This window comes from Pelophylax lessonae (assembly GCF_965119305.1).
Source record: "Pelophylax lessonae genome assembly, chromosome: 2".
NCBI classification, from domain to species: Eukaryota; Metazoa; Chordata; class Amphibia; order Anura; family Ranidae; genus Pelophylax; species Pelophylax lessonae.
In genome coordinates this window covers 116118095-116144922 of record NC_138769.1, presented here as the reverse complement: position 1 = coordinate 116144922, position 26828 = coordinate 116118095, and the positions used below count along the sequence as shown (strand labels likewise).

The 26828-nt window shown below is 44.7% G+C and overlaps 1 protein-coding gene across 1 annotated transcript in view; it reads right to left on the bottom strand.

Annotated features, from left to right (window-relative positions):
- The window catches only part of CENPV (centromere protein V), a 47470-nt gene that overhangs the window by 7770 nt on the left and 12872 nt on the right, over positions 1-26828 (bottom strand). Inside the window, exons 2-4 of the mRNA XM_082244374.1 lie at positions 22855-22953; positions 16868-16937; positions 1378-1492 (exon numbers count right to left, since the gene is read on the bottom strand). Of these exons, the coding sequence (XP_082100500.1) occupies positions 1378-1492; positions 16868-16937; positions 22855-22953 (284 nt within the window). The remainder of the gene's footprint in view (positions 1-1377; positions 1493-16867; positions 16938-22854; positions 22954-26828) is intronic.

Here is a 26828-nt window from a genome sequence, read left to right as displayed (position 1 = left end):
AAAAGAGCAACAATTTTGAAAAAATAATAATATTTTTCTAATTTTTTTATATGAAATTCCCCAAAAAAGTTTGGCAGTTAACGAGCGGGGGCGGGAGCACGCCTCCGGCGGCGCGCACTCGCCCCCTATTGGCTCGCGAGCAAGTGACGTACCGATACGTCACTTTGCCCAGGGGGGCTGACTGCCGCAGTATATGTACTTGCGGCGGTCGGCAAGTTGTTAAATGAATGTTGGTACCTAAATTCTCAAAACATTTGAAGACTAGATGAATGTTGTTCCAAATTTGGTTTAGTTTTAACAATTGATTTTGCAATTTTCTATCCTGTTCTTTAACATTTTCTTGCCACTGCAGTTGAAAATGAACATCCTCCGTATAAACGATTAGGAAACCAAACAAACATTCTTAAAATTAAATTCTACTATTGTATGGCCAGCTTTGGGCATCACTGCACAGTTCACACAGCCTTCATATAGCAGACTCTTTGCAGCTGGCTGTGCGTTACAAACTCAGCTACTCATCTCATTACCTGTTCAGGGTGCACTATATGCGGAAATAGAAGATGGAATTACATCTGTACATCTAGCACTACGTTGCTTTGCCGAGGAGGGGCTGACTGCCGCAGTAAATATACTGTGGGCGGTCGGCAAGTGGTTAATGAATCCGTGCTACTTTTTTGGTAATGCCCTTATCCACACCTGCTCATGAGTCATTCTCGAGAACTACTTTCTACCTTTCTTTCCTTCCTTTTCTTGACTCTGCAGCCTCTTTTCTCTATTCCTATTCGGCTCACCCCTCGTCCTTTCTACTTCTCTTTTATCTTTCTTACACCCTTATTATATGGTTTTCTTTAAATACAATTATTTTTAACTAGTCATCTATTTTCCAAATACTCGGGTCCTATCTTATCGTGTCTTTAGAGGACACCCCATGCCTACATTTTTCTTATTATCTTATTGCTCCAAACGGAACGTAGTTCCTCTTGATGCCCTATAATTCTCACATTATATTAGTTTGTATGTTGATTTTCTTACTGTATGGTCTCAGAGGGACACAGTTTGATCCCTTTTGGGGTGTCCTGAAGGAGATCATGACCTTGCTTCCTCTTTCCTTTACCCCGATTGAACTCCACCTTTGCAATATAGTCGTATACTTTAAACTTGATGGATATGTTTTCTTCCTGTTTGGACCCTGTGCTATGCAACTTTCATGTATTTGGGAAATTACTTCCATATCCTTATCTATTTGTTATATGCTCTTAAACTCATAAAATATTTTGAACAAGAAAAAAGTTTTGCCTTCAGTTATACTTTAACTACAATCTGTCCCTTTATATAGCAGTGCAATATGAGTAACTGTTGTTTTAACTTGTTACTTACCGTAGCCATCAGGGTTGGAGCGAGGGGTGTAGAAGCTCTGGACTCCGCACGTTTTGCAGAATGTATGTTGTGCTTTTTTGGTGTTGAAGGTGTAAGTGGTGAGATTATTAGCACCCTGCAAACACAAAGGTTATAAGTATCACATTATCTGCAGAAACAACACATGCAGACACACATCTTAATCAATACCTGTGTCATTTAATAAAAACAATGAATCTTCCAGGTTAGGAAGTTGGCACACCTCCTAACAAGGGCATCTTAAACTTTTCAAGAGATTGAAAAAAAAGGTTTGGGTACAGATACAGGACCGAAAGTAAATGGGGGGGGGGTCACTCTGGCAGTGCCTTAGAAGACACTGGGGGGGGGGGGCAGTTCTGCTCCTTCCCTATTCTATGCAAGACTAGAGAAAAAAATTGATTTTTGTTGTACCGTAAAATCCTTTTCTCTGATGTTCATTGACGGACACAGCTTCATATCTTCATTAGATGGGTGGGTTATGCTGCGGGAAACTCTGCATGGAGAAGTAATAGCTACCAAAAAAGACAATTTCTGTGACAAGGTAGGCAAAGGACTATCACAAATATTCTCAAAAGGGCGGTCTTTAAAATTACAGACAGCACCAGGTTAAGGTCCTACGGAGGCACCAGTGCCCGCAACGGCGGGGCCAGATGGTGAACCCCCTACACAAAGGTGTGAACCAAGGAATTTCCAGCCAACGGCCTGTGGAAGAAGATTGCCAAGGCTGAAATCTGGTCCTTAATAGTACCCAGAGCCAAACGCTGATCTACACCTCTCTGGAGAAACTCCAGTAGACATAATACCTAAAAGGAACAGGGGGAACCCCCCTAGACTCACACAAAGTAATATAGGATTTTAAAACTCGATGGTAAATCTTCAGAGACGTAGACAGAGTAGTCAACAGAGTAGGAATCACTGATCACCGACATCCCCCTCTCCTTCAACACCTGGCTTTCAATAGCCAAGCCGTTAAAGCCAGCGACCGTAAAGCAGGATGGAAGATCGGTCCTTGGGACAGAAGATCTTCTCTGAGAGGAAGCCACCAAGGGGCATCGGCTACCAGTCTTACCAGGCCTGCGAACCAGGATTGACAAAGCCAGTCTGGAGCCACCAGTCTCACTGGAATCCTTTCTGCCTCCATTCTGCGCAGAAGTCTCAGCAGAAGTTGTTTTGAAGGAAAGGCATAAATCAGACGATACTGTTCCCAGAGGATCCCGAAACCTCGAAACGAATCTCAGAACCTTTCGGTTGAGACGAAAAGCCAACAGGTCCCCATCGGGGGGTCCCTCACCGGAGACATAGTTGTTGGAACACTTCCGGGTGAAGGGACCATTCGCCCAGCCACAGAGCCTGACGACTGAGGTAGTCTGCCTGACAATTTTCAACCCCTGGAATGTGCACAGCAGAGAGCGCTGGAACAAAGCGTTCTGCCAACCTTAGAATACCGGCCACTTCTTTGGCCGCTAGGGCACTTCTTGTTACCCCTTGATGATTGATGTATGCCACGGCCGTGGCGTTGTCCGATTAAATCCTCACCAGACACCCCTGCAGACGTTCCGTCCACTGGGACAGGCAAACCTGATCGCTTGAATTTCCAGGATAGTGATCAGCAGACCGGACTCCTCCCTGAAAGAGAACCCCTGGGACACTGCCGTGCCCAGGACCCCTCCCCACCCGGACAGGCTGGCGTCCGTGGTTAGCACTGTCTAGAACAGGGGGAGAAAGGATTTCCCTTGATGGAGCGTCGGGGAGCGGAGCCACCAAAGCACAGATCTTCTCGCACCCCGACTCAACAGGATCAACTTGTCCAGAGACTGGGGATCCTTGTCCCATTTGGTTAGAATCTCCTTTTGCAAGAGTCTGGTATGGAACTGTGTGAATGAAACAGCCTCAAAGGCGGAAACCATCAGGCCCAGCACTTGCATGCAAGTTCTGAGAAACGACCGACAGCTGGACAGCAGGAGCCGAATTGCATGTTGCAATTTTAAAAGTTTGTTTCTGGGAGGAACACCAGGCCGAGGAGGGGTCCCAAGGGCCCCGAAAAGGACACCAGCAGGAAGAGGGTCACTGGCAGGAGCCCCACCAGGTACAGCCCCCTCCCAAAAGCCGATCGTCCAGTCACCGGCGGCGTGCTCCCCCATTACCAACTCAGCACCCCAGTCCGACATGAAAAGGTGGTATGGCCACCCCACAGGGAAGGGGGGCGGGTAGGCAGATGAGGGGGGGGGAGTGTCCGCAGGGACCACCAAGAGAGGGGGGAAGCTCCATGGGAAGGAGGAGAACCTGGGGGTCTGACCGTACCAGGGAGGGGCCCATGTATACCCCAAAACACACTAGGGGGAGAGGAGGGAGAGCTACTTATCATACCAGGAACAGGGTGGGCACCGCTCCAGACAGAACCTCCTCTCCATCGAAATGGGGGGCTGTCGGTGAGGAGGAACGCTGCGACTCAGGCCAAGGCCAGGTTGTATGCAACCTCGCAGGCCAGCCCCCGTCCAGTGGGGCTATGTCGCAGCCAACATAGCGTGGAGCTGAGGCCTGCATGCCCTCACTGGCCAGACTGAGGTTATTACTGGGTTTTAAAAAATATCCAGTCCGTCGCCCAGTCCAGCAGTTGATTGTAGATTCTCACAGGAAAAATAGAAAAAATTCATTAAAAAAGGAGAAAATTGCCAGACCGAAATTCCCAGCAAGGAACTAGGTCCTTACTCCTCACTAGGCCTACAGCTGAGAGTTGGAGTATACCCCCTGGGACCGCCCATAGGCGTAGTCTGGCTTTTTTTCTGCCTAGCGTAGTACTCCTGTAGGGGGCAGTATAACCCAATGGTTAAGAAGATCAGGAGCTGTGTCCACCAATGAACGATAGAGAAATGGTTATTCATCTATCACAAACGTGTTACATTGTTAAAACCAAAATATGTAACATACATGCATGTGCACAAAACAAGATGCTTAAGTGCTCATTCACACACAGTACAGTGGCCTGTGTTTTACCACATTGGATCAAGTCAGGTCATTGCTGGGGCACATGGAAAACACCAGGTGACTCATGTTAGTTGCATGTGGTGTGGAGTCGTGGGAGACGCATCAGCAGCTGAGGGGGGGGGGGGGGTAAGACAGGCACTGTGACAATCCCGATACAGAATGGTGAGTAAGGGTTGTCACCCGAGTACAGAAAGTGTGTTACTGCAGAATCAGGTGATTAGCAGTCCCTGGTTTCCTCCAATCATGATGCTTGCCATTCAGGCCAAAGTGTTCAATCTTTGTTTCATTAGACCAGAGAATTCTGTTTCTCATGGTCGGAGACAGTGGCGTACCTACGGGGGGGGGGGCGGGGGGGCGGGCCGCCCCGGGTGCCACGCACTGGGGGGGGGTGTCAGGCTGCTCGGAATATCAGTCAGTGTGAAGGAGCTGCAGTTTCTAAAGTCTGCGCTGCTCGCGGGGGCGGCGGCTGGCGGGAAGAAGGTGAGCACTGAGCAGCCTCCTCCTGTGTGTCTGTGTGACTGTCTGGACTGGAGAGGAGATGGGACAGCTGGATATAGAAGGATTCATCTTTCCGTATTTCTCCTGCTGCCGTTGAATGGCCGATTCTCCTCTCCCTCCTGCAGTCAGTTAGCGGCAGCAGAAGGAATATGTAAAGATCAAATCATCTATATGCAGCTGTCCCATCCCCTCTCCTATACAACTTGCTGGCCCCCTAGTGCTCTCCAGCCCCCCCTCCCCTTGCTCTTAACACCCCCTTCTCTTAACACCCCCCTGCTCTTAACACCCCCCCTGCTCTTAACACCCCCCCTGTTCTAAACACCCCCCCTGTTCTAAACACCCCCCCTGCTCTAAACACCCCCCCTGCTCTTAACACCCCCCCCCTGCTCTTAACACCCCCCCCTGCTCTTAACAGCCCCCCCTGCTCTTAACACCCCCTTCTCTTAACACCCCCTGCTCTTAACACCCCCCCTGTTCTAAACACCCCCCCTGCTCTAAACACCCCCCTGCTCTTAACACCCCCCCTGCTCTTAACACCCCCTTCTCTTAACACCCCCTTCTCTTAACACCCCCTGCTCTTAACACCCCCCCTGTTCTAAACACCCCCCCTGCTCTAAACACCCCCCTGCTCTTAACACCCCCCCCTGCTCTTAACACCCCCCCTGCTCTTAACACCCCCTTCTCTTAACACCCCCTGCTCTAAACACCCCCCTGCTCTAAACACCCCCCTGCTCTAAACACCCCCTTGCTCTTAACACCCCCCTGCTCTTAACACCCCCTGCTCTTAACACCCCCTGCTCTTAACACCCCCTTGCTCTTAACACCCCCTTGCTCTTAACACCCCCTTGCTCTTAACACCCCCTTGCTCTTAACACCCCCCTTGCTCTTAACACCCCCCTTGCTCTTAACACCCTCAGTGCTCTTAACCCCTCAGTGCTCTTGCCCCCCAGCGCTCCTTAGCCCCCCAGTGCTCTTCAGCTCCCCGCAGTGCTTTTCATCTCCCCCCTATGCTCTCTGGCTCCCCCAGTGCTCTCCACCCCCCTGTGCTCCCTGCCTCCCCCCTCAGTGAGTTCCACCCCTGCGCCTTCCAACCCCCCTACAATGCTTTTCAAACCCCTCTTAATTCTCTTCAGTCCCCCCCCCCCACGCCCTTCAGCTCCTCCAGTGCTCTCTGCTTGCCCTGTGCCCCCCTAATGCTCTTCTCAGTCTCTGACCATCTCTTGGATCATGTCCTCAGTCTCTGACTATCTCTTGGATCATGTCCTCAGTCTCTGACCATCTCTTGGATCATGTCCTCAGTCTCTGACCATCTCTTGGATCATGTCCTCAGTCTCTGACCAACCATCTCTTGGATCATGTCCACAGTCTCTGATCATCTCCTGTATCATGTCCTCAGTCTCTGACCATCTCCTGTGTGTTTTCTGCAGTCTCTGACCATCTCTAGTATCCCGTCCGTAGTCTCTGACCATCTCTTGTATCATATCCTCAGTATCAGATTTCTCTTGTATTAGGTCCGTAGTCTCTGACCATCTCTTGTATCATGTCCTCAGTCTCTGACCATCTCTTGTATCATGTCCTCAGTCTCTGACCATCTCTTGTATCATGTCCTCAGTCTCTGACCATCTCTTGTATCATGTCCTCAGTCTCTGACCATCTCTTGTATCATGTCCTCAGTATCTGATTTCTTTTGTTTTAGGTCCGTAGTCTCTTATCATCTCTTGCATCATGTCCTCAGTCTCTGACTATCTCCTTTAGCATGTCTCCAATCTCCTACTCAAACTTAAACACATTGATAATAGTATTAGCTATCTGTCTATGCCAAAGGTAGGGAGGCAGAGAGTGCAAAAGGGGGAACTGTGATTAGAGAGACAGGGGGGGGCAGACTGCAAAGGGCACTGTGATAGGGGGGCTGGAAAATTTGTGCAATAAACATTCTTGGAGACATTACAATTTTTTGCGGGTGTTTTTACATTCTAAAGTGGGGGGGGGGGGGGTGCCAGATATAGGATCCGCCCCGGGTGCCAAATGCTCTAGGTATCTAGGTACGCCACTGGTCGGAGAGTCCTTCAGGCACCTTTTGGCAAACTCCAGGCTGGTTTTTAATGTGCCTTTTACTGAGGCATGGCTTCCGCCTGGCCACTCTACCATACAGGCCTAATTGATGGAGTGCTGCAGAGATGGTTGTTCTTCTGAAAGGTTCTCCTCTCTCCACAGAGAAACCCTGGATCTCTTTCAGAGTGGCCATCGGGTTCTTGGTCACCTTCCTGAATAAGGCCCTTCTCCCCTGATCGCTCAGTTTGGCCGGGCTGCCCGCTCTATGAAGAGTCCTGGTGGTTCCAAACTTCTATTAACGGATGATGTACAGTAAATCCCCGCTCCATTGCGGTTCAGTTTTTGCGGTCCCGGTATATTGCGGGTTTTTTTGTAATGTTATTTTACTATATAAATCATTAAAAATGAAATATTTTTGTGTTTTCCATAGCTCTTGCTATGTCTCTCAGTATCTTTTATGTGTTTAAATGAGTTTCTATTGTTTTAAAAGTGTGTTTAAAGACCTTAAAATGCTTTTACACGTACAGTGACAGTAAAAAAAACATGCCTAAAATGCATTTTAATAGGGTTTTTCTATTTTGCTGATTTTCACTTTTCGCGGCTGGGTCCGGAACGTAACCCCCGCAATGGAGGGGGGTTTACTGTAGACCACTGTGCTCACTGGGACCTTCAATGCTAAAGAATTTTTCTGTACCCTTCCCCAGATCTGTGCCTCCATACAATCCTGTCTTGGATGTCTACAGACAATTCCTTGGACTTCGTGGCTCGGTTTGTACTCTGACATGCACAGTTAACTGTGGGACCTTATATAGACAGGTGTGTGTCTTTCCAAATCATGTCCAATCAACTGAATTTACCACATGTGGACTCCAATCAAGTTGTAGAAAGAGCTCATGAATGATCAGTGGAAACAGGATGCACCTGAGCTCAAATTTTCAGTGCCATGGCAAAGGCTGTGAATATTTATGTACATGTGATATTTCCCTTTTTTATTTTTAATAAATTTGCAAAAATTTCAAACAAACTTCTTTCAAATTGTCATTATGGGGTATTGTTTGTAGAATTTTGTGGAAAATAATGAATTTATTCCATTTTGGAATAAGGCTGTAACATACCAAAATGTGGTAAAAGCGAAGAGCTGGGAATACTTTCCAGATGCACTGTGTAAATTATATATATATATATATATATATATATATATATATATATAAATACATATACACACACACACATACACACACACACACACACCTACATTTACACACACAACACAGTGTATTATATATATTTTTTTTTAAGTTTTCTCTGCCTATGTAGCTCTTGCTTACAGGATGACTATATCCTGAACAGAAAACAATAGTTTTCTGTGTGTCGTGCCCTGACCGACCAGAATGCAGTGTTTTGTAGTGTTCCAGAGCTGTGTGATATTATGCAACATGTTTGCTTTGCATGGTCCCGCTTGTCACCGCCCAGCAAGCACAGTACAACAACCCTGCTGCAAGGCTCTGCAGCCAAGGGAAGGGCCCGTACACCAGTTTAATATGCAGGCAGCAGCATTTTTGGCTGTGTGGCAGTGTGAACAGGCCCTTAAAATAGTTGTAGAGGCTGAAGGGTTTTTACCTTCATGCATTCTAAAATCTTCAGTATGGAGCTCCCCTCCCCCCCCCCCCAATACTTACCTGAGCCCGATCTCGATCCAGCGAAGTGCACAAGAGCGGCTGCTGCTGTCCCGGCTCTCTGCCTCGTCGTCGGCTCAGAGACATCAACGGGAGCCTCTGGCTCCCACTGCATTCAATCAAAGGCAGGGAGGGGGGTGGGGCTGAGCCCAGTTCTGTGTATCTTTTGGACACACAGTGCACGGCTTAGGAGTGAGCATGCACGAGTGCCCTCATTGCAAGGGGCAGCCGGCGAAGGGGAGCCCAGAGTGCCAGCGAGGGACCCAAGAAAGAGGAGGATCGAGGCTGCTGTGTGAAAAACCATTACTATTTTACCATTACTATGTGAAGTATGTACTATTTTAAAAAAATGTAAGCCTTTAGCATCACTTTAATGGAAACAAACAAAAAGCAGACATGCTTGAATACTAGTCTGTGTGACAACAATGGCCTCCTCCAATAGATACAGCAGAGAAGTAAGCGTAGCCACCCAAGGAAAATAGGCAAGTTATTCGCTGGATTACCAGGTAAAAACAAAATACACCCATTGCATCTAATCTGGTAAACTGCTATGTGTTTTATTGATATTTTGGTGTTTAAAAAAGCTTTATCACAACAGTGGCCTCAAATAAAGAAACTCCACACAGCTATATACTTGCATAGAGCTCCATCAAGTGGCTCAAGAAGTACATGTAAAATAGTCATATGCCATTTGTGCTATTTATTATTTTTGAGCACTAAACAAAATAAATAAAGAGAAGAAGATAGAAAAATGCTATAAATTTTTTTTCTGACATGTAAGCCAATCAATGTGTTTTTTGGCTGAATGAAGTGTAACAGCCAGTTACAGGGATTCTTCAGAGGTACTTTAGCACTAATAAGGCAGCAGGATAAGGCTCCATTTACACGGGACGCTGGAAATGGCCGTTTAGGAGCAGTTGGGCGTTTTTTTCAGAAGCCCCTGAACCCATCTTCATTTTATCTTATCTGTCCATGTACACCAGGTCGTTTACAGTCATTTGCAGGCAGTTGCGTTCAGGGACTGTTTTTAGAACGCAATTACTTGCGTTCGAACGTGTGTTTCCCAGCGTTTCAAACGCACAAACGCGTCCGAACGCGTCCGAAAGCGTCTGAACGCGATGACCCGCGCTTAGCGTTCGCGTTTTTCCATTTTAAAGGGGAATAATTTTTTTGACCTCTAGGAACGGTTCTAAACGCAAACGCCCGCAAACGCTGCTAAACGCCCGCTAAACGCGGGTACAAACGCGACAGAACAGATGTTTCAAACGTCCTAAAAATTCCAGCATTCAAAGGGACTTTTAACAACGTCCCGTGTACATGGAGCCTAACTTTGTAAATCATTTACAAACACAGCCTTGTAAAGTGAAAAAATAAATTGTTTTTATTAAAGTTTCTTTTTCTTTTCAACTTTAAATGAACCCCATCTTTATGCCTCCATACCTGTTTTTTTTTTTCCTTTTGCCTTTTTTCTTTATTTAACATACATTTTTTTTTGTATTAATTTACATTTTTAAATGTGTTGTTTAAAAATACGGAAAATGTTTGGGAGTCTCTTTATGAAAATTGTCATGTGAATGTCCCAGCTTTAAATTACATTAAAGAAAAAAAAATAGGGTTTTATTTATAAAGATTTCCTTGTGGATGCCTCAGCATTCACACCAAAATCATGAATAATACTAATTATGTGTGTAATGTGTCAGTTTTTATCTGTTGCATTTCAGAGGGCAAATGCAACATACCCTCCTAACATTTAATCTAAAGAGAAAAAAACGTAAGAATATTCCATCAGAAGTGTTATTGTATATACGAAATAGAAAATATAGCCTAAAGCTGGCCATTGACCGGTAGTTTTTATTTTTTTATTCTGCCTGCCAGTGGCCTGAACGAAAAAAAAAAATAAAAAAAAAAAAAATGGATTTCTCCATCCCCAAAAACAAGGTAGATAAGGAATCCCCCCTGCCAGGACATTGTAATGTGACAGGTGACATCTGGCGCTGTCAGATTACACAGATCAGTGGCTGCAGTCTCTGATCAACAGAAGTTTTCCAGCATGTCACTTTGTCAGAAGTTGATTGAAACAATTGACTGTTATCAAGCATATGCAAAGCTGCAACAGATTCTGTATACGTTTTAGTAAAGATCCCCCAACACTTCTATTTTGGTACTAGCTTCAGGCTAAAAATTGAAAAATATGCAGTACATCTGTGCAATACATGCACATTTCCCCATGTTTTATAAGGCTACAATAAGGTCTTCCTATAGGGGTCAGTGCACAAATAATTTACTTATTTATTTTAATTTTTTTGCAGATGCTTGAGAGTTAAACATGCCCAAAACTTCCAGGTGGACAATTCAAAAATTAGAAATGACAGCAGGAAGTTCTGTATACAAGCCATATAATAATTCAGCCCACCATGCTCAAACTAGAACTGAATATCCCTTTTGAGGACTTTCCCTTTAACACAATTGCTGCCTTTCCTGCATACTTTTGATCAGTGAACCGCAGAATCTGATGAGATTAGTCTATGTAGAGCAGACTGTAGCGGAATTGCATTAGTGCACTGTGATTTTCAGTCTTGCTATGATAACCGTGGAGTTGGGGTAAAGATTAAACAATCACTAAACAATATCCTTTTTCTCCAAAATGATTCATTCACATTCACTACTTAATGGCCCTGTAATCTATTTTTAATTAAATCATTTCTAAGGACCCTTTCACACGGGCGATCCGACCCATTCCGCCTGTCAGTTTTTCAGGCAGACCTGATCGGATGCTCCATGCACCCCTATGAGGCAGCGGATGTCAGCAGAGACATCTCTGCTGACACCCGCTGATATCCGATCCGATCCTGTCCATGAAATCTGGACGGATGGAAACCCTATTTTCCATCCGTCTGGATGATTGGATCGGATGGGATTGGATGAGAACGGACAGGCGATCCATTTTCATCCAATCTCCCATAGAGGAGAGCGAGGATCTGACAGCTCCATCTCTGCACACAGAGCGGAGACGGACCTTTCATCCGCCTGCTCAGCGGGAATCAGCGGATTGATTCCCCCGCTGAGCAGAGCGGACTCCGCCAGACGGCGCCTGTGTGAAAGGGGCCCTACTGTGTTTTTTGACTTCCTAGTAACATCATCTGGTAATTCCCACACCTCTCCTTTCCCCAATCACTTTTTTTGGAATGAGCAGTATACATTGGTTGCAGTTATAAACACTGCTCTATGCACACTACACATCCCACAGTCCCTAGTCCATCATGAGACGAGTAAGAAATGGTGGCTACATTTCTGCACACAGTGGAACCATGGAGACTGAACATAGCCCCTCACTGGCAGCTCTCCAGCTGTTGATGAACTATAAGTTCCACAAGGAGATGCACGGCTAACAGTTACAAGCATGACTCCCAAAGTCAGAGGAATGATGGGACTTGTAGTTCTGCAACAGCTGGAGGGCCACCAGTTTGACACCCCTCAGATCACAGCAGCAAAAAAAAAAAAAAAACGCTATTTTTGTGGACTGGGTGTCAGCCCTGCCCAGTTGCCAGCTACTCTAACCCTCCCACTGTACTCATCTCTAGGACATAGAAGCAAATTGTTCTATAATCCAAGATAAGAACTGGAAACTTCTTGAGATAACACAGAGAATGTGCAGAGGACACGGGACAGCACTGGCTTTCTGACAGGATCAATTGTTTTTTGTTCATTCATCAAACAGATAACAAAATGCTTCCAGTGGTCTATTTAACAGACCAAAAAAGAGAAGTTCATTACTTTGGTTTTACATAAATGTTAATACAGCTTAACTGGACCATAAAGTAGACTTCTGTGCATTCATACTGTGTCTGTGTGTAACAGGTTTAATTCTGTTCATTGAGGAGATTTCAGTACTTTCCATCATGGTCACTGGAACACAAATCTCTCCAATAATAGCACAGAGCAGAGTTAAAGTGGTTGTAAAGGCACTTTGTCCTATTCCTAGAATCCCCCTAGTGTTAGATTAAGTTATGTGCCCCAAAGTTAAACTTTAAAAAAAAAAAAAAAGCTATGTGCCCCAGTGTATGCGCTTTTTAAAAAATATGTTGTATAGTTAAGTCTTTAGAGCTATGGTTTTAAGAATAGTAGTTGCCAACATCCCTAATAAGATTACTAAAAAGTGGTTTGGTTCCTCAAGTGGACCTAGTCCTTTCCACAAACAGGAGCATATGATTACACGCAAGTGGGAATCATACAAACAGACATTGACAGTGAAATCCTAGGACCACTTACTGGGACCCCTTACTCACATGTTTAAACTCCTCTTCAAGATCTAGTGGCAACCTCTGTGACCCCAGATGAGGCGGGCCCCTATCAAACCCCGGGCTGGGAGTCTCTGGTGATTAACCTTGAAAAAGGCACTTTTTGGATTTATGCCAAAACGCGTCGGAACCCCATGTTTCTCTACATCGGGAATCACCATACCTGCCTATGAGTAATATGCAACCATGCGGCATAGCCGACCCTGTTTGATATGTACAGTACCTATACAACAATATTGTTTTCTTTGTATATTTTTCGGCGCTCATGTGAGCTCCCGCGCTCTCCTCTCCCAATCTGAGAACTACAGTGGGAGGGGCTGAGAATCCCCCACGGACGTCAGCTGCGAGGAGAGGAGGAGAATGGTGGGCTCTCTGAAATAAAGTATGAAACTGCATATTTTTAATAAAGCAAATACACTGTGGCACATAACTTAAAGCATTAAAAGGAATAGCACAGAGTGGACGCGAACCTCCTCTTTTCGTGTCCCCTACCAGACCTCCTGCCCCCCCGGCCCAGTGCCCCCATGGGAAGCAGCTTCCCACTCACGCATGCCAACACAGACAGCAGGACTCGACCTTGCACCCTCACTCCCTCGTCAATGGCTAAATGACAGCACTGGGAGCCAATGGCTCCCGCTGGCCCAGCAGAGCCATCAAGACCCGGAAGTGAGGGGAGAGAAGATCTGCAGATGTGCCCAGCACTGGATCAAATGAGGGCACAGGTAAGTAAAAAGGGGGGTAAGGGGGGATACTGACACCTAAACATTTTTACCTTAATGCAAAGAATGCATTAAAGGTAAAAAATGTTTAAGCTTTACAACAACTTTAATCTAACACAGGGGATTCTAGGAATTAGACACAGTTATTTTGGCAGGATTTAGTATCATAGCAGCAGGAAGGAAGGGGAGGGGAGCAGCTTGGCACTAGATTGGCAGACTAGCTGATAGGCAGGGAGGGAGGGGGAGGGGGGAGAGACAGCGGGATGACGGAGGCAAGTAAACTAACCACGGTATCATGGATCAACAACAATGATAGACGTGGTCAGTTTACAGAGGGGAGGAAAGCGCCAGGCAGGATCAACCAGGTATTTTAGATAATAGAAAAAGGGACAAATTACACAGCACAAGCACTGTGCACTGTGCTATTATTCGTGCTTTAAAGGAACAGGATCAATTTTTTTTTTTCTTTTTAAGGCTCCTTTCACACACTATGTCTGTCAAACGGACTCCGCTTTTCTCAGCGGGGGAATCGAGCCGCCGATCCCCCGCTGAGCAGAAGGACGACAGCTGTGTCTCCGCGCTGTGTGCGGAGACACAGCTCTCAGTTCCCCATGCATCTCTATGGGGGAAATTGGATGGGAACGGACCGTCGGTCCGTTCTCACCCGATCCGATCCGCTGGACGGATGGAAAATAGGGTTTCCATCCGTCCAGATTTGACGGATCGGATGTCAGCGGACATGTCTCCGCTGACATCCGATGCCCCATAGGAATGCATGGGGGGACCGTTCAGATCCGCCAAAAAAATGGACAGGCGGATCTGAACGGTCCGCCTGTGTGAAAGGGGCCTAAGGGTTACAACTGCTTCAAGCCAGCCATAGATGGATCCAATTTTGACCGGTTCAACAGGGACTGGTTGATTTTCAATCCATGTAAGAGCTAGCTGGTTGTACTTTACATTTATCGATCGACTTGTGTTGATCCAGCCTATTGGGTTTTTCCTGAACGATTAGTGGCAGCAACACGGATCATTGTATTCTAACAGAGGGGAAGACCCCCGGCTGGCAGAATTATAATAGCTCAGCGGGAGTGATTCCCCCATCCCCCAAGAAAGGAGTGGATGGAGGAATCAGTTCTTTTGTTAAACCTGCTGGATGAAAGGGAAGAAAAATCATATATGGCCTATCTTAAGCCTAGTGGGCTGAATTTGGCCCTTCAATAGAAACTGTCTGACATTTGGCCTGTGTATACTGGAGTCCGTCTTACAGGAGCTGAGTGTTCTGTCAGGGGGCCACCCCCCTTTCACAACACAATGGAACAGCAGGGGAGATCGCTGTACTAACATTGCATAGTTAGTACAGTGGCTCTTTCTGAGCTGTCAGTTTTTTTTTTCGTTCAGCCCTTTAAAAAGAAAAAAAAAAACACTACTGGTGTGTACACGGCTTTAGAATCTCTGTCTGTTTTATCTTTCAGTGTACTTGGAGAGATTCTGCTAATTTCTTGTGTGGTCACTAGGACAGGAAGTATAGAGAAGCTTCCCCACTGGGGCCAGGCACCAATAACACCTGAAGGAGTTCTAACTCTTCTTGTTCTCTTCAAGACTAAAAAACACTGCAGTGCCACTTAAACTTACTCTTGCAGTGCAATCTGCCTTTAAGTATCATTCATATCTCTAAGCCAATAAATGCACCTATCAGGAAGTACAGCTTGGCTGTGTAACCTTTGTGACCAGCGTGGACCTCTGTACCAGCACAGAGCAATGCTTATAAAGAGCCCCTGCTTTCCAATAGCGGTGTTGCCATTAGTGTGAAACTAGAAGTCCTGGCCGCCCTTCTGGAAAGCAATCCACAGTGGATCGCTTTTCAGAGGAGTTTGACAGGTTTTAAGGAGGTGATATGTTACCACCTCACAGACTGTTTCAACCCTGTAAATGCTGCATCATATCATTACAACTGCGTGCATTAAATGCAGTTGCGGCACAGCCTTATTCACTTGACTGGGCTGTGTTTGGTGGTGGTAGTGCCCGCCTGCCAAACATGACAAGGGGGATAATTTTTGCCGTAAAGCAAAGCATCACAATCACTGCATGTGTACACTTCTGTCCAACTGCCTTTGCAGCTTAGGGGAGGGGGGGCGATAACTCAGCTCATCCACCCGGTTTTACCACTTTAAAATTGTGCGGTGCTCGGATATCTGCTGCACAATTTTAAAGTGATATTGTCAGTTTAATTGTGGTGTGGTGGTACACAAGAGTGTTCGTTGCTCTGAATTTATCACAATTGGGAATTGAAGATTGGAAGGTAGTGTGGGTTTTTTTGGTTTTATTTCTTTAGGGCAAGGGTCTTCAAACTATGGCCCTCCAGTTGTTCAGGAACTACAATTCCCATCATGCCCATGTCATGTCTGTGCATGTCAGAGTTTTACAATGCCTCATGGGATGTGTAGTTCTGCAACAGCTGGAGGGCCGTAGTTTGAGGATCCCTGCTCTAGGATGATACACCTGGTTTTACCTCCTTCCCAACTACAACTGTAAAAAGGTTTTCAGTAGGAGGAGCAAACTTTAACACTTTTGCTGCCAGAGCCATTTTTGCATTTTTTTGCACACATTTAAAAAATAATTTTAGGCCTGAAGATTACATAAAACCCCCAATTATACATTTTCTGAAAGCAGAAACCCTAAAGAATAAAATAGTGGTAGCTCTCTTTAATGAGACATGACCCTGCATGTCTCTTCTGGGCTCCACCGAATGTATTGCAATCCATCCCTTCCCGACTCTGCTAACTGGGCAAAGTGATGTCATACCCGTTGTTTTCTGAGTCACAGCAAGGAGGGGAGGAAAGCGCTTTCCTACCTCCCCCCCACCCGCCAGCTCGCAGATGGGCAAGCGAAGCCTGGAATACATGGCGGGGGGTGGGCACATTGGGGGGGGGGGCGCCGGAAACATGGGTGTAAGGAGGCAGTTTTGGAGCGGCAGTGAACGGGTTGAACACAAATAGTGAAATGTACCCTTATTTATTAAAGCATCAACTCATAGGAGCCAATAAGGTTTAAACATTTACTCTCTGAAAGGTGGCTGGGGAGTTATCTCTGACTGTTCTTATTTCAATTTTATTGGGAACAAAAAAAAAAAAAAATGGACGTTTACATAGCGCAAAGATACTATGCAATGGCATGACTGTTCATCATTTATAAAGAAGGCCTTACATGTATGGAAGTCAGTTTTACGTAAAGCACAAACACTCACCTTCAGTAACTTAAAACGTGATCCAGGTACAATGAAATGCCTGTTTTGCTTCTTTACACATATGCTGCAACTGAAACAAAAAATAATAGTTGACCAAAAAATAAAAAAAACTTTCCAATGTTTTACAAACTTCTAAGATGTGTAAGATATGTCTATGTACTGTATCTGTAACTACAATACCTGCCAAATATCCACCATCATAATTGTGTGAACCAACCTTGCCAAACATGACTGAAGAATCCACTGCTATAGTTCAGGGGTCTTCAAACTATGGTCCTCCAGTTGTTCAGGAACTACAATTCCCAGCATGCCTAGTCCTGTCTGTGAATATCAGAGTTTTACAATGCCTCATGGGACGTGTAGTTCCGCAACAGGTGGAGGGCCGTAGTTTGAGGATCCCTGCTATAGACGGTGAAAATTCCTTTCCTGCAACCACGGGTTCCAGGAAAGAAACTGACACGATTCCCCCCTTAACACAGACAGCGCTTACAAAGGAATCCCTCCCGTCAAGCCACTGTCTGCTTCTGGTGGGGGAAAGCCGTCCCCTCTCGGAGAAGACAGTAAATATTCCTAGCAGCTATAGCAGCCACTAGCAATAATTACAACTGAATTCAGCAAGCTGGTTGTACCCAAGTTGATCGATCAACTTGGTAGATTCAGCCTGCCCACACATGCTTCAAATCTTGGACGGTTTCTGCTAAACTGGCCGAGATTCGAATCATCTATGGCCGGCTAACGTTTGTGAACGTCTGTCCACTAGAACAGCGGATGTCAATTACAAACTTTTAACGAGGTGGCACTATACACCATCTAAATTACACGCGATGTTTACGTCATATTCACCGCTATGTTGGCAGAATTGTGGACAAATAGCTACTCATGCTCACATCTGGTGGTCTTGCCCCTTAATACAGCCATACTGGAGAACTATACTCTCTACCATAACCCGGATCGCAGGTCTCACTATACCTTCGGACCCATTGTCTGTCCTCTTCCACTGCACTCAAGAACCTTTGGGATCATATAAACGTTCAATAATACCTCACCTCTTGAATGCTGCGAAGGCCCTGATACCGGCCCACTGGGGCCATCCTGATCCGCCCTCCCTACGTCTGTGGGTCAGCAAAGTGGATTCGGTTGCACTTATGGAAGATTTGACCTTTATTTCTAAAGGGCACATTGATCGGGGATATAAGAGCTATGTGGATTCAGTTTAAGAACACTCCTTCCTTTGCTGATTTCTCCGCCTCATCTCCTTCTGTGGGTCCACCTGGATTGTTCACTACTTAAGCCACCCATGTGTACTTTTGTTTTTTATTTATCGCTCAACTTATATATTGGACTCTACAATAACTTGTTTTCTCAGTTTACAGGTTATGGTAAGACCCTGACGCTAAAGCCTCCCCCTCCCCCCCCTCTCTTTCTCTCCCCTCTTCTTCTTACTCACCTTTTCCATCACTTCCTCCCTTCCTCATTTACCTCCCCCCCTTACTTGCCCCCTTTCCTTTCTACTCCTCTCTCCCTGCCTCCTTATGCGGTACCTTCTATATCCGCCTTCCAACAGTTATATAACAAGTATATATATTTGTTTTACTTAATTTACTTGCTGTTCTTTACTTAACGGACCCTGATGCTTATTGCTTTTCTCTTTGCTGTATTATGTTTTTTTTTTCTTTTTATGGATGCTCTGGATCTGTGATTTGTTACCATATTGTTGGTTTCTTTCTAATAAAGACTTATTGAACAAAAAAATGTTTAGGGATGTTGGCCTGCTGGAAGGTGAACCTCCGCTCCAGTCTCAAGTCTTTTGCAGACTCTAACAGGTTTTCTTCTAAGATTGCCCTGTATTTGGCTCCATCCATTTTCCCATCAACTCTGACCAGCTTCACTGTCCCTGCTGAAGAAAAGCATTCCCACATTATGATGCTGCCACCACCATGTTTCACAGTGGGGATGGTGTGTTCAGGGTGATGTGCGGTGTTAGTTTTCTGCCACACATAGCATTTTGCTTTTAGGCCAAAGAGCTCAATTTTGGTCTCATCTGACCAGAGCACCTTCTTCCACATGTTTACTGTGTCCCCCACATGGCTTCTTTTTCAGATATTTATAATTTTCAGATATACCAAATTTTTAAAACTATTTATCAATTTCCTTTGAATTCACAATTATGTGCCACTTTGTGTTGGTCTATCACATAAAATCCCAATTAAATAAATGTTTTTTGTTGTAACATGACAAAATGTGTAAAAATTTCAAGGGGTATGAATACTTTTTAAAGGCACTGTATGGTCACTGTGGTTGGACAGAAGTCGATCTATCGATCAACTTCTGTTCAACTGCCATGTTGGAAACATTTCCGCTGGATCAATGCTGCAGGCTATAGACTGCAGTGCTGATCTGTGTATTCTGACGGTGGGGAAGTCTCCCTACTGTCAGAATACAATGACTCAGTGAGGATGATTCTTCCTCCCTCCACCTCTAGTGCATGGATGGGGGAAATCGGGTCAGTTTTTGTTGTTCAACCAGCTGGTTGAAAGAAAAAAAAAAGGACTCATCTCTGGTCAGCCTTAGGTAGTATCTTGCTTGTGTTCATATGAGTTGAGATGCTTATTATGTACAATAATTCTGCACCTGGGCTTCTGCCAGTACCTACACATGTTTGAGGATGTCATTGTCCCCTGAATGATTTATTCACTAGGTAGGGGTGGCTGCACAGGCATAGAATGATCTTCACTTTTAATCATTGTGAATGATTGATGGCCAAGTCCCTTCTTGCCCTGCGCCGTGTGAATGTCTCAATCAGGGGGAGATCTAAATAACAATGTGTAGGTAGCAGTGAAAGTGTAAAATGACCTGGGCCTTCAGACATGCAGAATGAAGGTCAAGGGCAGTTTGTACCTGCGCAGCAGCTGCTACCTATGCATTGGGGTTGAATTACTAAAGACAAATAGACTGTAGGTTTTGCAAGTGCAGTTGCACTCTGCAAGGGCATTTGCTCCAAAACTGAGTAAATGAGGGGAAGCTCTGCTGACTTCCATCATTTGATCATGCGCTAGCAAAAATGCAGTTTTTTATTTGCTTTGCATGTGACTGGGAATTTTTTGCAAAGTAAAGCGTCACCTCATTTACTAAGCTCTGGAGAAAATGCCCTTGTAAAGTGCACAGTCTATTTGCCTTTAGTAAATCAACCCCATTGTTTACATCTTATCCTGGCCCTGAGTTCACTAGGCAGCAGAATCCCATACGACTATTTAAATTTACGCTGTATGCATGTAAACATTTAGACAAACACTTAGGGCTCTTTCACCCGGACGTTCTGTATGCCCGTAAATCACCCCATCCGTTTGCAGGTGATATACGGACATAATGAATGTCTATGATGACCATCTGCTGACATCCGATTTTCGTCCTTTCAGTTCTGTTCCGTTTTGTGGAACGGAACAGAACCCCATTTTTGTTCCGTTTAAAAAACGGAACGGATGCAAAATCGGATGTCAGCGGTGTCATCCGCTGACATCCGCAATGCCATTGACATACATAATGTCCGTATATCATCCGCAAATGGATGGGATGACACCCGTGTCCGTGAAAAAAAAAAAAAAAGTGCCGGAGCGGATCGCAATACGGTCCACTCCGTGTGAAAGAGCCCTTACATGTGTACAGCAAATAAATATGGTACAAGTCGGAGAGTGGTCCCAAATTTTTCTTGATTAGGTTAATGTAGCTAAATACTACAGACCAGAACGGAGCGGTGTGAATGGGCCACAGCATTTCATATTGCTGCAATCAGATCCAAATACATTACAGATCTGAACACAGCATATTGTACACCCGTGTAGATGAGCCCTAGTGGATCAAACATAATGAGAATGGCATGAATAACAGACCTGCACTACAAAGCCATCAGTTAGAGCTGCGATATTCATCCCTATCCAATTTAGAAGAACAGAAATAGCCTGAGCTGGTTTGGAGTGTTCGTGTCTATGTGATCCCTCTCCAAAAACAATGTCTTTTTGATATGTTCTGAATTTTGCTATGTGCTATCATTGCAGGGTCAGGCTCAGGAATATGAATTCTGGAACAAGCAGACACATCCATAACACCAAACAAAATCATTTGGGATAAGAAATGTACTTCCTGTAGCAAGAATCAAATCACTGCATAAATAATAATAAAAGTGGCAGCTTTCTACTAGTGTTAACTTTAATAAGCTTCATTTTACCTAAATATTCAAATGAGATCTTAGCAATGATCAAGACCCACAATAATATTCCAATGCAACAAAAATATAATTTTGGAGGAATTTGTATCCAAAAACTTTTAAAAAAAAGCATGCGTTTGTTGTTTCAGCTGACAAAAGTTATTCTATTCAGCCAGTCTTGTGATTTACATAACCTTAATAGGTTAGGAGGGGGAGGTCACCCTTCCCACTGTAAAGAAATCATCATCATCATCACTGAACCATGATGTAGAAGACTAGTTGAAGTACTGTTTTGGATACAATGGACAAATTCCTTGACAATATAACAGGCTAACTACACAATTTTACTTTAGGAGTGGCACTATAATGCCAGCTAGCAAGACTAAGGCCGGGTTCACACTAGCTGCGGCTCACAGCAGGGGTCCCGTGCATCCCATTCACTGTTTCAGGTGTGAATCAGGTCCCAATTTTTGTCTGATTTGGGACCTGAAACGGAGCTAAAGACACACAGGACCCTTTTCCGGTATCAGGACAATATCCTCCCGGAAAACATCCCCCTGGACATAATCCCCCCGGGACAACATCCCCCCGGATAATATCCCCCCGGGCAACATCCCCCCGGGACAACATCCCCCCGGGACAACATCCCCCCGGGACAACATCCCCCCGGATAATATCACCCCGGGCAATATCCCCCAGGACATAGGGTTAGGGTTAGAGGGGGGATATTGTCCAGGGAGGATATTGTCCGGGGGTATATTGTCCAAGGGGGATATTGTCCAAGGGGGATGTTGTCCAGGGAGGATATTGTCCAAGGGGGATATTGTCCTAGAATCCCTTTTCCAGTGCGGACCGCAGCTGTCCCAGAGATGTGTGAACCGGCTCCTTTGAGAGCCAGTCACACTCTCCTGTCATGCGAATTGGATGCGGAGAAACCCACGTCCAATTCGCATAAGTGTGAACCCAGCCTAAAAAGCTTGGTAGAAAGTAAATGCAGCCTTCCCCTTCTCACTCTGTCATTGTGTTACACTGTGTCACTGCCTGGACCAAGAGAGCTGCATAAGCAGTAAAAAAATAGACATTAATGAGTAAAACACGTATCTATGGGCCGCACCATGGCTTAGTGATTTGCAGCATTGGGACCTCGGTTAAAATATTGTCCAGCATGGTATCTGCATGGAGTTTGCATGTTCTCCCTGTGTTGGCTTGTATTCCCCCACTCCAAAAATCATACTGGTAGGTTAATTGGCTCCTGTCTGGACTGGCCCCTGTATGTGTATGTATGTGAGATAAGGACCTTAGAGTGCAAGCTCCCAAGGCAGGGACTTGCCCTACATAAATACCAGTAATTTACCTCTGGCCAGACCATCAATCTATATCAATATATTGCGATAATTCTTATATTTTGTCTCCACAATTCCACTAAACTTCTCAAAGCAATATCAAATTTCATTTAAAAACCAATAAATCAGCATTTAAATATGATTAATATCCGTGATGTGAAATAATGAAATGTTGATTCTTGAAAAAACATATTCCAGCAACTGTGGCTAATCTTTTAATTTCATTTCTAATACTACTTATCAAGATTTATTACAGCAATTCAGCTTCCCTGCTGGATGTGAAATTGCAATTTGGAAACGTTTTTGTAAGAGCCATAATAAGGAATTGCATCAATCGGCATTTAAATGGCAGGAAAGTGTGAAGGGAAATGAGGGCAGAGCCCAGGGATTTCATGTCACAGAAGAATGTATTTTAGGATTGTTGTTTCTCATTAATAACTTACTTGCAGTCAAAGACGTGAATTTCATCTGATGCCCAAACTTCGAATCGCACGGCTCCGCAGTGACATCCTCCGCTGTGCTTCACCAGGCCTTTGTACTCACTGTATGCACAAGAAACATTGAAAGTCATTCTTTTCTATGGATTATTTCCCAACTATTGTAAATCAGAAACCAAAGCTTCATAAAATGCTTTTCTATTCTACTTTGGGTCTCATTCAACAAAGTTGCCTGAAACAAGAAATGCCTGTACTGCACCACAGCAATGTATCAGAGTCAAAGCTTGCTTGCACACACTTGAAACTTCCCATGGCGGGTCACGGGTGTGAATACAAGTAGATGTAAAAAGCAATCTGTCAGGAAAGAATTATGGGAGCGGTCACTACTAACCAGTCTGTGAAAGTGCATGTTCCAGCATGTTCCAGGGCCGATCATCCTCATCCTTACCTCATTACTATGTTAGTTACTGACCTGAGACAAGCATGTGTGCACATTAGAGGGTGTATTTATATATATAAAAAAAAAACTTGCAGAATTATTTATCCTGTACAGTAAAACATTGGATTGCGAGCATAATTCGTATATGTTATTCTTCATAAAGAATAAAATGAATCGGGGAAAATATTGCATTATGGCCACTAGATGGAGCTGATGATCACAGTAAATAAGTATTTACAGCAGGGATCCTCAAACTACAGCCCTCCAGCTGTTGCGGAACTAAACATCCCATTAGGCATTGTAAAACTCTGACATTCACATACATGACCAGGTATGATAGGAACAATTGGAGGGCCATAGTTTGAAGACCCCTGATTAACATTATCATCAGCCCCATCTAGTGGCCATTCTGTAGGAGGAACAACCTTTGACCTGGAGGGAACATAGCCTAATACCATTCAACGCTTGCTCTCAAAGAACAAATGTACATGCAGTTTCACAGGACAAAAAGCCCAGTGGATTTGTTATAAATACATCCCTAGGTGTGAGAAATGTGCATGCTGTTTTGGTCAGTGATGCACTGGTGAAATAAAAGTAAAGTATGGCCAAAGCTTTTTTTGGCCCTACTTCTCTTCTTGGTTTCAGGAGTACCCTTATTTCTGTACTCTTGTGACCCAGATTCAGCCGAGTGGTCTAAAGCCACTCTCTGCTGACGTCACATAGCTGGTCCTGACTCTAGAAGAATCCTGACTTTAAGGTTGCCACCCAGATGCCTGACCAGCAGCTGGCTTGACCTCTTAGCGGGCCACAAAGATCCTGAATCAGCCGCTTCTACCCCCTCTACAGCCCGATGATTCAGTGATTGCTGGTGGGGCAGAGTAAAGAGCGGTAACTGACAGTTACCGATCTCTGCTCAGAGTGGATTGAAAACTGAGTGATCAACAGGTTGTGATTGCTCAGTTCTTGGTCTTAGAGCTGGCAGGGGACAGCTGCAGCATCAGATCAATGCTGCAGACATATACAGAATGTGAGTGAGTATGGATGCTTGTTTTTCTGATTTTCTGCACTTCTCCTAAAAGACAACAGTCCTGGAACATGCACCTTCAAAAAAAAAAAAAGTTTCAACGGCAGCTCCCAAAATTCTGTTCTGATAGGTTCCCTTTAAAAGAAAACCTTTACTAAGAAGTATAGGCTGCCATTACTGACCTCATTCTGAAAATGCTTATTGGCAGGCTGTCTCTGGCTTTAATCGATGAGAAATAAAGTATGTTAACATCTATGTTAAGTCTTATTTGCTAAAATAGACAAGCTGATCAATAAAAGTCACTTGGAAAAAGTAGCAGATATTTGCAGCTCCTCTTAGAATGGTCTTGCGTAACCTATTGCACACAAGTAAAGAGAACAGAAGAGGGCGCCAACATCTAAGTGTAGAGGAGGTTTTAAAAGCACAAATAAAAAGGGTTAAAAAGGAACTCACTACAGAAGAATAAACTGCATTTCATCAGGCTAAAGCGGTCTGTGAAGCCATAGGGTAGTGCAGAGTCTGTACTACCCTGTGCATTTTAACCCTTTTATTCTTGCTTTTAATAAATCCTATACACTTAGATGTTGGCTCTTCTGTTCTCTTTTTACATGTCTCTGGCTTCAATATTGTCTTGAATCACTAACAAACACGCAGATTGGGAAAGACAGACCTCCGAAATGGCATTCTTGTTCTGGGTCAATGACCGAAAGAGTAATGAAGTGGATCGGCATTGCACCCGGGGAACTGTTAAGACACTAGAGTTCTAAGGACAAAGATGGATTCGCACTGTCAACTGTACTAACAGAATCCTATACTGTACACGAGATCGGAGACCCACTTTATTATGACTTGCTAACAACCACAGCTCCAGAACTAACTACTGTACAGACTTGGCAGGCAGATTGTAGCAGCTTCAATCTGAGGCTTCTCACACTATTTTTTTTCCTCTGCAAGAGACTGTTTTGAACGATTAAAAAAAAAAAAAAAAAAAAATGCATAACTTGGGTAAAAAGGCTTTTTTTTAATTTCCTGGTATTTTGCTTTGATGTCATATTTAGGCAACATAAGCTCAACCCCTCAGTTGTCAATGTGACATATCATATCAGAGAGCTGTACCTGCTATAGGAATGTATTTCACACGGAATAATTACAGCACAGAGATGACAAGGCGAGCCGTGGTGTGACCAGCGCACGCGCCTCCTGCGAGATGGGACAGATGGGGAGCGGGCTAATGGGATATATTTATCAGATGAGTGAATGAAGTTTGATTGAATTATTTCCTCTCTGCTGGACACAAATTCCTGCAACCAGAACCCAATTAAACCGATACCCTGTGAAATCAGACGCTGAGGCCAAGTGTCTCTAACAATGAAGAGAGTCAACGTCAGGAACTGCCACTTACAGTCAATAGTGGGCACCTCCAGGGCAGTTCCCATAAGGAGCTCAGAATATTTGTATACACTGAACAAAATATAAAACCCAACACTTGTTTTTGCCCCCATTTTTCATGAGCTGAACTCAAAGATCTAAGACTTTTTCTATGTACACAAAAGGCCTATTTCTCTCAAATATTGTTCACAAATCTGTGTAAATCTGTGTTAGTGAGCTCTTCTCCTTTGCTGAGATAATCCATCCACCGCACAGGTGTGGCATAGATGCTGATTAGACAGCATGATTATTGCACAGGGGTGCCTTAGGCCTTAGGCTGGTCACAATAAAAGGCCACTCTAAAATGTGCAGTTTTACTGTATTTGGGGGTCTGAAAACCAGTCCGTATCTGGTGTGACCACCATTTCCCTCACACATTGCAACATATCTCCTTCACATAGAGTTGATCAGGTTGTTGATTGTGGCCTATGGAATGTTGGTCCACTCCTCTTCAATGGCTGAGAAATTGCTGGATATTGGCCGGACCTGGAACACGCTGCCGTATACGCCGATCCAGAGCATTCCAAACATGTTTAATGGGTGACATGTCCGGTGAGTATGTTGGCCAAGCAAGAACTGGGATGCTTTCAGCTACCAGGAATTGTGTACAGATCCTTGCAACGTGGAGCCGTGCTTTACCATGCTGCATAATAATGCATGTGATGGTCGTCGATGAATGGCTCAACAATGGGCCTCAGTATCTCATCACAGTATCTCTGTGCATTCAAAATGCCATTAATAAAATGCACCTGTGTTCATTGTCTAGGGCTGAAACAACGAATCAATTAATCGACAACTAATCGATTATGAAAATAGTTGTCAACCAGTCAGCCGATTGATTAATCGGTCAGCCGATTAGTTGTCCAGTATACAGAATGCATTATTTGTTTACATATTTGTATTACATATTATTTGTTTTAACATTCAATTTTAAGACCCCGTTCACACTGGGCCGATCCGACTTGCCGGGGCGACCTCACAGGTCGCGGTGTGCAGCTCGCACCGCGACCTCGGAGCGGCCGGCACGGACTTCATAACATTGAAGTCAATGCAGGTCGCTCCAAAGAAGCTCCGGACCCTTTTTCTAAG